The sequence below is a fragment of the Megalops cyprinoides genome, chromosome 24, assembly GCF_013368585.1.
Source record: "Megalops cyprinoides isolate fMegCyp1 chromosome 24, fMegCyp1.pri, whole genome shotgun sequence".
In the NCBI taxonomy this organism is placed as follows: Eukaryota; Metazoa; Chordata; class Actinopteri; order Elopiformes; family Megalopidae; genus Megalops; species Megalops cyprinoides.
In genome coordinates, this window is record NC_050606.1 from 22,045,467 (window position 1) to 22,061,407 (window position 15,941).

The window sequence follows — 15,941 nt, forward strand, 5'->3', positions numbered from 1 at the left end:
TAGGGCATGACGTCAACATAGCCTAACCTGGAAACCCTGGCCCCAACACCGGCAAGTTAAGTCAAAAGTGACAGGGGTTGATCTTTTCGAAATGTCATTTCATAACTGATTTGCATCAAGCGGCTTGGCCTGTCTCGTCAGGAGTGAGGGATTGTGGGGGTAATTGGGGATGTGAAATTGCTGTGTTCTGTCATGTCGTCTTGTCTGCTGTCACAGTCGAGGAGAAGCTCAACTGTCAGTGTTATCAAAGGGAAAACCTGCCCAGATGCATGTGATCGATGTCCAGGTACAGAGGTGATGTCATCTCAAAGTGTTTGGGGAGTGGCCAGGAAGCACTGATCAGAGATCAGTTTTGGTGAAGGAACTTGGAAATGAAGAAGTCGGTTGAAATCAAGCCAGACAAAATCAGTGATGGATTCGTGCAATTACAGAAAAAGGGGAGGTCAAAGGGTCGCGTGATGTCACACACATCCATGACACACATGACAGGCATATTTGACTTTCTTCACTACCTTATCTGACGTTATCAAAGTGTCTGATTATTCTCCTGGATTCAGCCTCCACTAAAGCAATTTCCCTCTAGTTCTGTTACCCACAGGTATTTTTTTCCCAGATAACTGAAACAGAACTGAAAATGTATTGATCATGTATCCATCGATAGGACCATAGATATGAATGTAGGGATGAGTGATTGGGCTTTGTGCGTTTCCCCAGGAGCAGTACGTCTTCATCCACGACGCTATCCTGGAGGCCTGCCTCTGTGGAGACACCACCATACCTGCCAGCCAGCTGCGCTCCGTCTACTATGACATGAACCGCCTTGACCCGCAGACCAACTCCAGCCAAATCAAAGAGGAGTTCCGGGTATGGCAGGGAGGGGATGGGAGGGGCTTGAGAGAGGTGTTCCTACCATAGGGCCGGCTCTCTTAGTCCAGCGTGCAGGCAGTTATCTGTGGTGCTGACCCTTGTCTGTTCATCGTGTTAGCATTACTGATGCTGGCCTATGGCAGCATAGCCATTCCCTCTTCATGAGTCTTAAAATCTAAAACCTGAAGAAAAACACAGCCAAGAAAAAGGAGCCAGTGACTGCAAACACAAAAGAATTTCAGAATCTAGTTATTTTTAGGGAAAAGCTCATCTGTGAACTGCAGTCCTGGCAGTCCTCTCTGTTTCAGTATGTCCTACGCTACAGCCCTTGCTTTGGGTGTTGCAGTGGAACAGTGGTTGTTGTTGTTCCTGCTATCCTTGCTCCAGTGTAGCAGTGTTCTCTCTCAGAATGTGCTATATGAAATCAAACCCTCACACCAACAGCAGAGCGCCAGTGTGGGTTCCAATGAGAATGTTTGACTCTCTTAGAGGTTTTGGGGTTTGCAGGCTGCTCCTCTGTTGGTTTTCTTACTGGTCCTGGTTGTGTAATTTACATCTGGTGCTGTTATCTGAAGTGTAGATGATTTATAATTATTAATAAATGGATGAATTGGTTAAATGAGGCAACATGGTTCCTCTCACTACCTCTGTTATTTGTTTTGGGTCAGTCCAAACAAAGCACTTGACCTTACAGAGCAGGACTCCATCCCAGGTTTTGAATCTCCTGGTAAAAGGTTCCTCTCCGTAACCCTAATTCAACGACATTATTAGTTTCCAGACTTTGTTTTATTAAATACCGCTATTAGGATCTACCACCATTGTGTGTACTCTTACCTACATATGTTCTTTTAAATCAAAATATGTGTGTGGTAGAACACTGTGATTGGTTCAATTTAGTAAGTCACTGCTAAAGCATGGTAAAACATCCTTCTGTTCACGAAACACCACTCTCTGCTCATTGCTTTGAACTGCATGTTGTGGAAATAATAATGTAAAGTATCAGTAAATCTGCCCTTACCTCAACTATCCCAACTTCCTCTCTGAATAGCCTGCATTAGGTAGCTGTGTAAATGGTAAATGGACTGCATTTATATAGCGCTTTTCTACTCATTTGAGAACTCAAAGCGCTTTACAGTTATATGCCTCACATCTACCTACCAGTGGCAGAGACTGCCATACAAGGTACCAACTGGCCACTGTGAGCAGTTTGGGGTTCAGTGTCTTTCTCGAAGTCTGGAGGCCACTGTCGCCCCATGTCTGCCCTGTATGGTTCTAAAGGCCAGGTGAGAGGTTGGTCTGTGTTTGTGATGAGGAGAGCCATTTGGAGTATAATGGTACAGCTGCTCCTCTCTCCAGATAATGTTGAACATGCCGGTGTTTGTAATGTGCGGAGATATTGGGGGTGTAATGATTACTGGGGTGATCCTCTCCCCAAATACTGAACATGCCTGTGTTTGTAATGAGGAGAGATATTGGGGGTGTAATGGTTGCATGGGGTGCCCCTCTCCCTAGACGCTGAACATGGTTACCCCCACGCTGCGGGTGGAGGACTGCAGCATCGCCCTGCTCCCTCGGAACCACGAGAAGAACCGCTGCATGGACGTTCTGCCCCCTGACCGCTGCCTGCCCTTCCTCATCACCATCGACGGGGAGAGCAGCAACTACATCAATGCCGCGCTAATGGACGTATGTGCCCTCTCTCCTCCAAATCTCACACCCTAACCCTAGCCCAAAAAGCAACTACATCAATGCTGCACTAATGGATACATATCCCCTCTCTCCTCGAGATCGCACACTCTAACCCAAACCCCTAACCCCTAACCCTAACCAGCAACTACGTCAACATCACACTCATGGATGTATGTGCCCTCTCTCCTCTGACTCTCACATGCAGGCCTTCACCTAAACACTAACCCTTAACCCTAACCCTAACACTAACGCTAACCCTAATCCTAACCTCAAACCCTAACCCTAACACTAACCCTAACACAAACAGTACCCTATAACCCTAACCCTAAAACTTACACTAACCCTAACCCTAACCTCTAACCCTAACTCTACCTAACCTTAACCCTAACCCTAACCTCAAACCCTAACCGTGACTCTAATATGCCCCACCCCTAGCCCAAACATTATGGATTAAAAAACGGGATGCTAATATAGAACTGATGATTCTTCACAGTTAATGGCAGTGCACATTGTGGTTACACTGAATCAGGACCAAAGTCAGTCCAATGAGAAAGAGGGCCTACAGGCATGCATGCACCCGCTTTTAGTGAAACAAGCTAACACTAATTAGTCAATTATGCTTACACCAGCTTTCAGTGGAAGGAGCTAATGCTAATTAGTACCAGCCAAACCCCTGATAACCTGCACAGCTACTCTAATGCTGCTCCTGAATATTTCCTCAACCCCACACTGAGGTTCTGATCCTGGCCCCGCTATGCGTCAGAAGCCCCATTTGAAGTGAATAAATCTCCAATTAGAAAAAAAAATCCCACCCCAATTAATTTAAGTGTCACATCGTCACATTATACTAAAACTGGGAAATGAGAACCCTCGCCTTGAATTTCTGATTCGCAGTCTGACGTACCGCACGCTCTCTCCCTTAATTAAGTGCGCCGCACTGAGTTTTCTGTGAAGATCTGAGGCAGGAAGTGATGTGCTGACTGCTCTGTCTGTGGGGTAGACTGAGGATGGCAGCCTGTCAGACATCCTCAGCACTGTGTCCTTAATTCCAGCAAACCAAAGAGATCCAATTCCACCTTGCCGACTTCCTAACACACAATTGTAGCTGTGTGTGGTTAAATGGCACTTTCTGTTACTGTTTCCTGTGTCCTTTAATATGAAAAATCAAAACTAAGCCGAGACCACACAGAGTATTAATAGGTCCAAAATGTATTAGTTGTCCTTTTTTTTTCATTTGTACCATGTTGTTTGTTAAATTTAAGGGCTGGTAGTAGGGATTTTACATATTGTCATGGATGTGTTTTATCCAAAGGAATATTTGTAGATGGTGTTTAAAAGTGGAATCATGTAACTTAATAATGCTAAAATGTTGAACCAAGTCATTTTCACAGGTGTGAAACAAATAGAAGTGATTTTGTTTGATTGACTTGTCTACCCTTTCTGTGCTGAGAGGTGAGCAGTTCTTCCCCATATACCTTTTCACTGTCCCCTTCTCACTGTCGTTCTCCAGAGCTACAAACAGCCGTCTGCGTTCATTGTTACCCAGCATCCACTGCCAAACACAGTCAAAGACTTCTGGAGGCTGGTACTGGACTACCACTGCACTTCGATAGTGATGCTGAACGACGTGGATCCAGCCCAGGTAAGCCTGACTGTATGGGACAGACTACATTACAGGACACTAGACTCCATTAAAGCACTGCTGGGACAGCAGGTATACCATCGGCCAAGCTACTGCTGGCAGGATAAGAAACAGACACCAGTAAAGGACACTATCTGAAATAGACTCAGTAAAACACTATATAAAAGAGACCCTTATAAAGGATCCAATAAGAAATAGATTCCACTAAAGGATGCTATATAAAATAAAAGCTAGTAATGGACCCTATATCAAAGAGACTCCAATAAAAAGAGCTAACACTGACTCCAGTAAAGGAAACTGTAGAGTCTTTTGAAGGGCAACAATAAGTTTAAGCACAATATAATTTTTCCTTAAGGAATGACTTTAGTGAACAGAAAATGATAAGGCACGTTGCAGTTAAGTTGAAGAGGTCCACTGTCAGCAGACGTGGTTGCAAGGCCCTTGTGTGAAGCAGACTTTGGGAGGAAGGTGCCGTGGAGTATGCGCGAGAGCCCGGTGAAGGGTATGGTGTGCCTGTCTGCAAACGGCTGTGGAGGGAAAGGCCCGCGGCCCTGTCGAACCTGTCAGGGATCAAAGGCGAGTTCGGGGCCGCTCTTCGCCCGAGCACCGCTGCTTGCGTGACTGCTCCTTTCATCCCATATTCTGACTGTAGCCAGAAATCCGGGCGGAGGCGGTGTGCCGGCCCCACCTGGCACGTCGCGGGTTCGCGGCCCGCTTGGTTTGTGCGGCCCTGCCGAAAGCGTCCCAGGGGGCGTGCGATCGCGCACGAGGGCATGGCAGGCCTGGCCCCAGCTCTGACTAGCTGTCACTATCATACACGGAGCTCATAAAGACAGAAAGAGCCAGATTTTCACCCTCTTACCGCAAACAAACGGAGACTCCCGAGAGCTTGCTTTCCCAGGCTGAACTCAGTCAATAAATCACTGAGCTAAAAAAAATATAATTTTATATATATATATATATAAATATATATATATATATATATATATATATATATATATATATATATATATATATATATATATATATATATATAATATCAAGCATTCCACAGGGTTCTTTTGATCCTGTAAAACAAAAAAAGGAAGTGTTTCTGGGAGGGTATGCATACATCAAATGAAGAATTCTCACGTGGAGAATGTTTGGCGAGAGTAAGTACACTGACTGTAATGCCCTAAAGGCAGGCTAATGAATTTCACATATTTCTGGATGCACTAACTGTGAACAAATAAGATGCTTATACAGTTTGTTCAGGGACCGTTGTCCTTCAATGCCCAACTGAAAGCATCCATAAATTTCCAGGTACTGGGAATAAAATCTGCTGGTAAAGGAACATGGCCTTCCGCTGCACTCACTCAGCATCCAAGTTCCCCTGATGCAGACTCCAGCAGTGGAAACATATTTTACCAGGTTTGGTCATTTGTGCAACCTTGATTGCAATGAGAAAGACTTGGCTTTATGTGTCTCTGTGTTTCAGCTGTGCCCCCAGTACTGGCCTGAGAACGGGGTGCACCGCCACGGGCCCATCCAAGTGGAGTTTGTGTCGGCCGACCTGGAGGAAGACATCATCAGCAGGATATTCCGCATCTACAACGCGGCGCGGGTAAGACACGAATCTCGCTGTGTGTCTCTCACCTCACCACAGCAGGGGGGCTTGGGGTAGAGCTCATGGCCTGGACCCAGGGGGTTAATGGGTTCGATGCCCAGCTGAGCCAATTAGAGAATTTACACAGTGACAGTGGCCGGTCATAGCCTTATGACAGACATTTGATAAGTTGGGACCCTATAAGCCTATTATCCTCAGACATGGCTGCCATTGAAGGGTTAGGGTGTGTTTTGTCTCCTGTTTACTATTCTTGGTTCAGCTAAGCTCCTCAGTGTAACCGCTGCCCTGCAGTGATTTGCAAAAATATGTCAACACTTGCTGTGGGCATTTTTTTACAGTCAGAATTTCCACCGGGGTTGTCTAAGTCCCATGTTATTTTCAATCACGATTTATGAGCCAGTAACACCCTTTCACTATCATCCTCATGGGGGCAGCGCGGAGTAGTTATATGGAAACTGAACAATGGGTTGCGAGTTTGAATCTGGGCTGTTGCACATTTCAGCTTAGTACTTAACTTACAGTGTCTCACTACATGCCCGGCTGTATGAATGGAAGAATATTCCAAATATAAGCAATGTAACTTAGTTTAAAAAACCCATAGATACATAACTTAATGTGATGTGCTGTAAGTAATGAATGCGTAGATAAGTAATGTAATTTGATCTAATTTGGTTAAAGAAGGCGTAAATACATAATGCAAAATGATGTGCCATGTGTAATGAATGCATAGATTCACAATGTAACGTATCATGTGTAATAAACTTGCAGATGCAAACCATAATGTGATGTACTGTAATGTGATGTACCATGTGTCATGTGCAGCCGCAGGATGGATACCGCATGGTCCAGCAGTTCCAGTTCCTGGGCTGGCCCATGTACCGGGACACGCCCGTGTCCAAGCGCTCCTTCCTCAAGCTCATTCGGCAGGTGGAGAAGTGGCAGGAGGAGTACGATGGAGGGGAGGGCCGCACTGTTGTGCACTGCCTGTGAGTGTAACATCAGAAACAGCCCTAACCCCGCCTCTATCACGAACGCTATCCACTAATATTACAAGCACTGCCTCTAATATCACTAATCCTGACTGTTGATATCACTAACACAACCTTTGATATCACTAACCCTGACTGCTGATATCACTAACGCTGGCCACTGATCTCACTAACCCCAGCTTCAGATGTCACTTAGCCTGAACGCTGATATCACTAACCCTGGTATCACTGACTGCTGAGTCACTAACTCTACCTTTTATATCAGTTACCCTGACTGTTCTCACATTTAATTAATAATAATTAATATTATTAACTCTGACCACTATCATTCAGTAAACCTGACCGCTGATATTGGTAGTGATGACTGTTGATATCGGTAGGCCTGGTCTTTGGTACCCACTAGCCCTGATCACAGATGTTTCTTACTCTCACTGCTGATATCACTAATCCAGATTGTTGACCATCATTAGTTATGGGCCCATCATCGCTTGTCAGACCACTGCTGCTCTGACTGCTGTTGTAATGATGTCACCTTTATCAAAGAGGCTTTTGCTCCGGCTCTCATAGCTCCCTTCAGCTGAAATGTACAGCAGGCCAGGCCAAGTCATGAACTTCTGGGTTTTGCATGGATAGGACACCAGAAACACTCCCAGATTTTGCCAGATTTAGTTTTCAGAAAACTCCCGTCCTTCTGTATAGTGAAAGCCTGAGAACATCTCTGTGCTGCTAGCAATCTTATCTGACTGTGAGCAGCGTGTTTAGTCTATTTATAAAATGCGAAGGACTTTGAGATACTTAGCCTCAGATTTAACTGTTTCATTTAATCTGACAAATGCGTGTACATAAACAGGGCCTTGTGGCAGGAATAACTGCCTGGAAGGAATGGACTCAGGTCTTTCAGGAATCGGGGGTGGGGTACATGGGACAACCCAAACAGTAAAGAACATTAACTAGTGGGCTATGGCGGATGACATTGGCCATGATCACGTAAGGGAGTGTGTGAGGGAGAGGACAGGATGGCCATCTGAGGCTAGTCTATCTCAGCGACCGCAAAGGGACGGCCAATAATGCGCAACTCCGCCAAAACAAGAGGCCTTCCACTAAGTCTGTCAGCTCTGCCCGCACAAAGCATTGCCCTAAGTAAACGGGAAGAGATCTCATCACTGAAAGTAATGTTTATTAGGCTCCGGACGAAAGGCAAATGTTTCACAGAGCTTAATACATCCTTGTCCAAACAAGTCATGTTGTCACATCGCTAACCAAAACAAAAGTCTCATACAGGAGTTGAGGGTAGATGTTAGCAGAGGAAGTCCTCAAGCAGGCAACAGCACCCCCTGCCAGTGAAGATGGTGAAAGACCATTTCTCTCTGCTCAGCCATCCTTTTATTCAGCTTGTCCAGCTGCACTATAAATGGAACCCTGTCTCTAAATCTGAGCTGACAGTTTGTATTAATTGTGTCCGTAAAAAAAAAAACACTGCTCACTGATGTATTTCGCTCACCACAATAGCCACTAATTACTTCATTTAAAATGCAGCCATTCTCTGTTTTCACTCATTAGCTGCAACCTATTGCTGGGCTCCACTTGAAGGCAGATTGATTGTCACAAGTCTCCAAAATGGGCTAAGAAGTACAGCAGCACCATCTATTGGACAAATTTGCGCACAACACTAACGGTTTTGCAAAGCAGACCTTTGTGATTGTGCACTCCTGATCAATTGAGGTGACTACAAATGGGCAAATACTATAATTGTACATTGAAAAAAGAAACTTAAAACAGTTATTTGGAACAATAGCTATTATTTGAATAATTGACTGTTACTGAGGAAATACCCTTCATTCTGATTTATTTGTACATATCGTTTAAGATATCTATATCTGATTTGGACCGTATGCCTATTGGATAGTCTTCAGTTGGGAACAAATGAAAACATGATTATTGTAAAGATGTATCTGTTGGCCTTTCCCTCAGCTTGCTGCTGTTACTCACTGTATAATTATGTTCTCATCTTTATTTTGATCTTTAGTTCCTTGATCAGGACGCTACATTAATTATTATGTGGTGGGTGAGGATTCTGAAACCGCTTTGGCGGTGGATAGATTCGGCAGGTTGGCCGGGGTTGTGCGTTTTACTTCACCGCCTCTTCTTGAAGTGGCGTGCGTGGCGTTCTGAGGGAAAGTAAACTGGCTCCGTCGAGTGGTCTCCTTCCAAGCCCTAAATTAGAGTGAAGGAGAAACAGACATCGCTTCAGGCGCGCTTGGGAGAGCGCCCAGACTGGTGTCGTGTGGCACTCGGCCTCCCGAAGAAAAAGACTCCGCTCCTGCATTGCGTGATGGGCCTTTGAAGTGGAGTGCGTGCTTCTCACGGGAGTGCGCGCCTCCTGCACAGGCATACCGATGGCAGAGGATAACCTCCGCGCAGGAGCAGAGAGCTGCGTTACAGGCTGCACACCTGGTGACGCCCGTGAGCGTGAGACCAGGGAGGCTGAAAACGTACTTTTAAACTGCTTATTGTGCTGAGCCTGTTTCGTATTGTTCTGCAAGATGAACAAGTATGCCAAGAATCAGCCATCTGCAGCTTGTTCCCCTCAGACCTGATTGCATCCAACGTGGCAGAGTTTGTTTAATGCACATTTAACCATTTTAACTGCCTTAGATTTGAACTGAAATTGGCTTACATTAAATCATTTTTATTATATGAAGGGGATTGGAGATTAAGGTATGAAGTGTATCATTCTTTGTTATTATAATTGGAATTGGAGAATTTTTAAAATTATTATTATTTAATTGAACACACAACAAGAAACATACAAGCACTTTAAGAGAACACATAACTACAATATAGTACAACACATATGTCATAAAAAAACAATAAGAAAAAAAACAAAAAAATGGGGGATTTACATGAATATTTACACAGATATACACAGAAATACATAAATGAACAGCTGTATCTCAATCACTAGGCAAGGAAAAACAAACAAGAAAGAATCACCAAGGAGGAGAAACAATTTCATCGATTCGATCTAAAAATCTACATATAGGACATATAGTCCAAATATATATATAGTCCAAAAGGTTACCATTGCCATCCAATAAATCATTTACAAACAAAATGTCTTTCTCATACCAATCCCTCCTAAAAATTGATTTCCTATTGATTGTAATCACTCTATTGTTCCATAAGGTTGATCCATGAGGAGAAAGATTATGAGTAAATATCATTTTCCAAAACTGAAAAATTTGTCTGTGGAAATTTGACATCTTAATAGGGACCGTGTTCACCTCAAAATCACGTTTTAAAAGAAACTCAAGCCCTCCCATTTTCCTAAACAAGGACCTTGGTATATGAAACCACATAGAATTCGGCTGTGACAAATATGCTTTTAACCTTTTAATCTTAAGAGTTCCAATCAAAGATTTGAATTCTAAAGCTTTGATACCACCCTCTTTGACTAGCTTTTATCTTTTAATATAATGGGTTTTATTTTTCCATAAAAATTGGAAAATAACTGAGTTGGCTTTTTTTAATATTATTGGAAGAGACATACAGGGAGTGACATGGATAGATTAATTTGGAGATACCTTCTGCTTTAGATAAAATAACTCCCTGGTTAGCCAATGACTAAGAGATTTCTTCATAACTGTTAAGTGGTAAGGAATATTAATGTCTTCTCTTCTGATAACATTTTTAGACATCATTATTTCTAAATATTTCACTTCGGGTTCAACTCTAATTGAATCAATAGTGGAATGTGTGCATGTATGAATGGGAACTAATTCACATTTTTTAATGTTAAGGGATAACCCTGATGCTTTGGAGACTAACGAAATTGTATTAAGGGCTTTATCTATCATGGATTTATTTCTTAGGAAAATGGCTGTGTCATCTGCAAATGGACTAATTTTAAATTCCTTGTCGAAAATTGTAATACCTTGTACTTCAGGGTTGTTACTAATAAGCATTGCTAGTAATTGGGTGGTCAAAATAAATAATTTCGGAGAGATTGGGCACCCTTGCCGAATACCACGTAGCACCTTGAACCTAGGGGTCATTCCAGGATTCAGGGATACGGAACTATATATGTCAGTGTAAAACATCTTAATTACGTTACACAAATTTTCTACAAAACCCAAGAAGTGTAGCGCTTCCAATACAAAAGAATGTTCAATGGTACCAAACGTCTTATAAAAATATAGAAATAGCACAAAACCATCGGTATAGATCAAATCTCTATAATCTAGCATTACAAATATCAGCCTGATATGATTATGTATACTTCTTCCCTTTATAAAGACCGAGTGACATTCATTGACTATTTGCGGTAGCCCCTCATTTAATTGGTATGCATAGACATGTGCCAATAGTTTATAATCATTACATAACATAGTTATCGGTCTCCAATTGTCCAATGAGAGTGTATCCTTATTGGGTTTTGGGATTAGGGTGATAAGACCTTGCTTCATAGTGGAAGAAAGATTTCTTGCTGAAATACACTCTAAGAAGCATTGTAAAGCAGCTCCCTGATATCCCAAAAAAAATTGTAAAACCCCACAGTTAGACCGTCAAGTCCTGGTGACTTCCCATTAGTCATTTGCAGAATAGCCCTAACTCTTCAATTCTAAGCTTATCCTCCATATGTTGCTTGAATTCATCATCCATCATCTTATTAAACTCCCTAATTTTATCTAATAACAAAAGACAATTGTCCTCAGAAACGTTGGATTTATACACGTTGCTATAAAAAACTCTTATTTCCTCATTTACTTGGTCATGATTTTCAATAGTAACACCATTAATAAGCAACTTTTGAATTTTCTTTTTTGTTTGTCTTTGTTTTTCCAAACTAAAGAAATAAGAATTATTTTCCCTCTCCCTCAATCCAACGAGCTCTAGAGTGTGTAAATGCTCCCTTTGCTTTCTCCAAATACATAATGTCTAATTGGGATTGAAGATTGTTTAATTTGACATGTTCATCCATTGATAATTCAGCTTTATTACATAAATTGTTGATCTCACTAGTAATGTCCCACTGTTTCTGGTTTTGAAGTTTAGAAGAATATTTACTTGTCTTGATTGCAACCTGTCTAACTTTGAACCAACTAACTAAATTTGAACCACTCCCATTTACTCAAAGCTGACATTTCCAGTTCAACAATTTCCTCAATCAGATGTTTGACTTCTGTGGAAAAATCTATATCAAATCACCAAAAGGTTATTATTGAGCTTCCAGATAGGAGTAAAGGTAGGCACATATCTACACAACAAAATGGACAACGAAATTACACAATGATCAGTTAGAGGTGATGCTGAGATTTCACACTTAGGAACATCATTGATTAAATTGTTTGAAATTAACCAGTAGTCAATCCTTGAGCACTGGCCATTATTAGATGCATTAAACCAGGTATATTGAATAGTAAAGGGATTTTTCATTCTCCAATAATCAGTCAAACTTGCTTTTGTGACCAATTCAACTATAGTTTCATTATAGTTATGACACTGACCTTTGGATTGAAGACGGTCCAACCAGAGATCAGGAACCAAATGGAAATACCTCCAATTATGATTTTGTCAGTTGTGTAGAACACTTTCCATTCCTCTAACTTACTCAAGGATGAGAAAAAAAAAATCTTCTGAGTTTTTTGGTTATACCCATATACACATAATAAAATATAGTTTACCCCATTAATTTCTGACACCACCATTAGCCAATGACCATTTGTATCACTTTTGTGGTTAATTACATAACCAGGGAACCTGTTCATTACCCCAGCCAAATACGATGTTCCGTGACTGAAGAAAATAGAGTCCCCCCCATTGCAGTTTCCAGAATTTCGTGTCCGCCTCAAATGAATGAGTCTCTTGCAAGAAAACACAATTAGCCCTTTGCTCCTTACAAAAAAGAAAAGTTGCCTTACGTTTCACATTATTTTTCAACCCCCTAGTATTTAAAGATATACACAACATTACATTATTAATTGACCTTTAAGGAATGCGCAGAATTTTACGATGCACAGGAATGAGTAACTTAGTCCTTGTCATACATGTTTAGTGCAATCACCCTCTAAACCTTTAAATAAAAATCTAAGATATTGATCACATCATTGTGATCATTGTCATCATTGTGCTGTTTAGAACAAAAGAACCCTAAGAATACTTGTTTATTCAGGGTCTGCTCTTTGGTTATCGATCCTATCGAAGCCTATCCTTCCTTCAGGAACACTCTCTTTCCTTTTTCTCCTGGCTTCCTGAACCAACGACCACAGTTTGGAACGAGCCTCCCAGTCTTCTTTGGAGAAATCTTCTCTGAAACGGATGTGCAGCTTGCTGCACACCGTCACATCTCTTGGTCTCTTCCAGACGTCATCCCGAACAGTTGTCACCCCGAATTGGATTATGGTTGACCTCGGTGTGTTGTTTGAGGTAGCAGCGTTGCCCTTTCTTCCCAGGCGGTGGACAGTATAAGATAAGATAAGATAAGATATCACTTTATTGTCAGATTGTTCTGAAATTTGTCTTGCATCCCATGGCATCAAACGTTTCACATAGATAACAGACATATATAACAAAAACATAACATTTAAACACAACAACAACAAATATTGCTACATTAAACATCCTAAAGTGGCCGTAGAGCATCACTTGGTCAACTCTTGTGAGTATCCCAATGACAATTTCTCTTGTGTCTTCTTTTTCTGCAAGATGAACCTCAAATTCCATCTTCTTTTGTAGCGGCCTTGCTCCGCGCATGAATTTCTTAGCGAGTTGTTTTCTTTCGGAAGGTCGCCTATTTTTTCTGGAGGACCTCAATCTCCTCCTTGTTTTCTTTTACTGCTGTTGTGTTGGACGCAATATGTTTATGAAAAAATTTTAAAGTTCAGTCTGTTCATCCACCTTTGGGGTTAGAATTTGCACTGCGTGGAGAATCGCAACGCTGGTACTTTCATCCTCCTTTTTTTTGTCTCTTTGCGCTCTCATTTTTTTACAGTTTGGGCTTTTTATTAGCGTGTGGGTCAAATTTATTCTGTGTTCCTTATAGGTCTCTCCATCCACTACAATTTCATCAATATCACCATCATCACACGATTTGCGGAGAGCTGTCAAGTTGTAGTCGTGGTCTGTCATGCTAGCAGGCGCTTGGTCTCAATTAAACCAAAAATCTTTGAGTAATCTGGTATATTCAATCACTGTCCTTTGTTGTCTTTGCTGTCTGATTCTACAATATTGGGTTATTGCATGAAAAGTTTCAGGACTAAACAGCAAGCTTTTAACCGGAGCCTGCAAAAGTATTGCCACTCGCTCCGCCATCTTGAATCCTCTCGTCCCGGAACTGGAGAAATGTCTACACTGTTTCAGCTGTCACTGTCTCCCACCTTTGACCTCTGAACTCTGAACTCTGTCTCTGGCTGGTTGGCAGGAATGGAGGCGGGCGCAGCGGGACGTTCTGTGCCATCAGCATCGTGTGTGAGATGCTGCGACACCAGCGGTCGGTGGACGCCTTCCACGCCGTCAAAACGCTGAGGAACAACAAACCCAACATGGTGGATCTGCTGGTGGGGCCCCCCCCTCTCTTTCAGTCTGCCTTCTCTCTGAGGGCCCGGTTCATTCTAACCACAAAGCGCTTTGCCTTTAACGATGAGTGATCCATGTCTGCAAGTGTAATGGGGTATTTTTTAGGAGAGCAGGGGGAAATATTAATTGAAGCAAATGGAGAGGTTATAACATCATGTAAGAAACAGGCAGAAGAAACACGTAGATAAATGTATCGCTCAAAGACACAGATCACAGTCAAATCAGTCTAAAAAGGATGAGTGGGTGGTTTTTTGTCCTTATGCAGTCATTTCCCGGTCAGCTGGAAGGGCCTCCCATGTGAAATACACACACTGCTGACATGAAATGCTCACATTTCCTTAAAACTGCTCCTTGCTGATTCTGCCAAGACTGTCATCAGAGAGGTTCATGGGATAATTTTTTTTAGATAAGATTACAGTAACTCAACGTCTGTTTGCTCTTAGTCTTTAGAACAACTTTTTTTTACTCATGACAGACAGAATGTTAGCGTTAAATAATATTAAGGTACATTTGTTGCTGTACATTAAAGCCATTTTTACATTTTTTGAAAATATTAGAATCATTAGAATCATTAATTTTTGTATGCACCTCTGCCCACCTGCTTTAAGCCCAGGAGATAATGAGTAGGGATCATAAACTGTTAAGAGATGTGGTTCAATGGGAAGTCTTTTATAGTGTTTTGAATTGTAGTGATCTCACAAGTAAACATTTTACTAGCCTTGTATTTTATTAGCCAAAACTGCATCTCTGTCAAATCTTAAAACAGTGTTTAACATAATTAGTGACTGGGAAAATGTATTATCTCTCAGGTACACATCAGAGGGTTAAGTCAGTAATTTAATGTAATAGGCAGACAGGCAGATGAGTAATGTAACATCTACCATTAATTGGACTGTTTTTCTTGTTTTTTTCCCTCCAGGATCAGTACAAGTTTTGCTATGAAGTCGCACTGGAGTACTTGAATTCTGGGTAACTTGCCTTGAAGCTCCAACCTCTTCTCCTGAGCTATACTTGGAGAGAGATTCAAGCTTCGGATGCGGGTCAAGGACACGAGGGGCACTGCTCCCACGGGCAAACGGACATTGGCAATGCCCATCTGACGTGACCCGTGTTTCCCCAATCTCTATGTACAGAAAGAATTGACCAGACAAGTGTTTGCCTGTGTTTTTATCTCATCAGAGCTCCATCCATCCCTGCTAGCTGGACACCCAGGGGAGTGCGGAGTCACATGACCTGCTTTTACTGTTTTTTTTTTAAACTCCCTTCTCGCCCGTGACCTTTGGTTGTTGCCTTTATCCTCATTGGACAGTGAGCGTAATTTCCATTCTATTGTGGGGAATGCAGTGTAGCGTAATGTGTGTATGTTATTTTTTTTATTATTTCGTGATTACATTCGTTAACACAAAGCTGCATGACGTAGCTGAAGCAAACCGCCATTTTCAGTTTTCAAGACTTCAGATGCTAAGTGTTGTGCTGTTATTTCCAGTCATCATCGCATCGGAGACAAAAACGTCAGTGTGGTCTACATAAGAGCTTACGACATGTCCAGTCAAAGAGTCCAAAGCTTTTGTTA

The 15,941-nt window shown here is 42.1% G+C and overlaps 1 protein-coding gene across 1 annotated transcript in view; it reads left to right on the forward strand.

Moving 5' to 3' along the window:
- LOC118770961 (receptor-type tyrosine-protein phosphatase mu-like) overlaps window positions 1-15,941 on the forward strand; it is a 205,013-nt gene extending 189,072 nt beyond the window's left edge. The window contains exons 29-35 of the mRNA XM_036518755.1: window positions 715-864; window positions 2,380-2,553; window positions 4,067-4,198; window positions 5,676-5,801; window positions 6,627-6,790; window positions 14,214-14,349; window positions 15,288-15,941. Coding sequence (XP_036374648.1) covers window positions 715-864; window positions 2,380-2,553; window positions 4,067-4,198; window positions 5,676-5,801; window positions 6,627-6,790; window positions 14,214-14,349; window positions 15,288-15,341 — 936 coding nt within the window. The 3' untranslated portion in view covers window positions 15,342-15,941. The remainder of the gene's footprint in view (window positions 1-714; window positions 865-2,379; window positions 2,554-4,066; window positions 4,199-5,675; window positions 5,802-6,626; window positions 6,791-14,213; window positions 14,350-15,287) is intronic.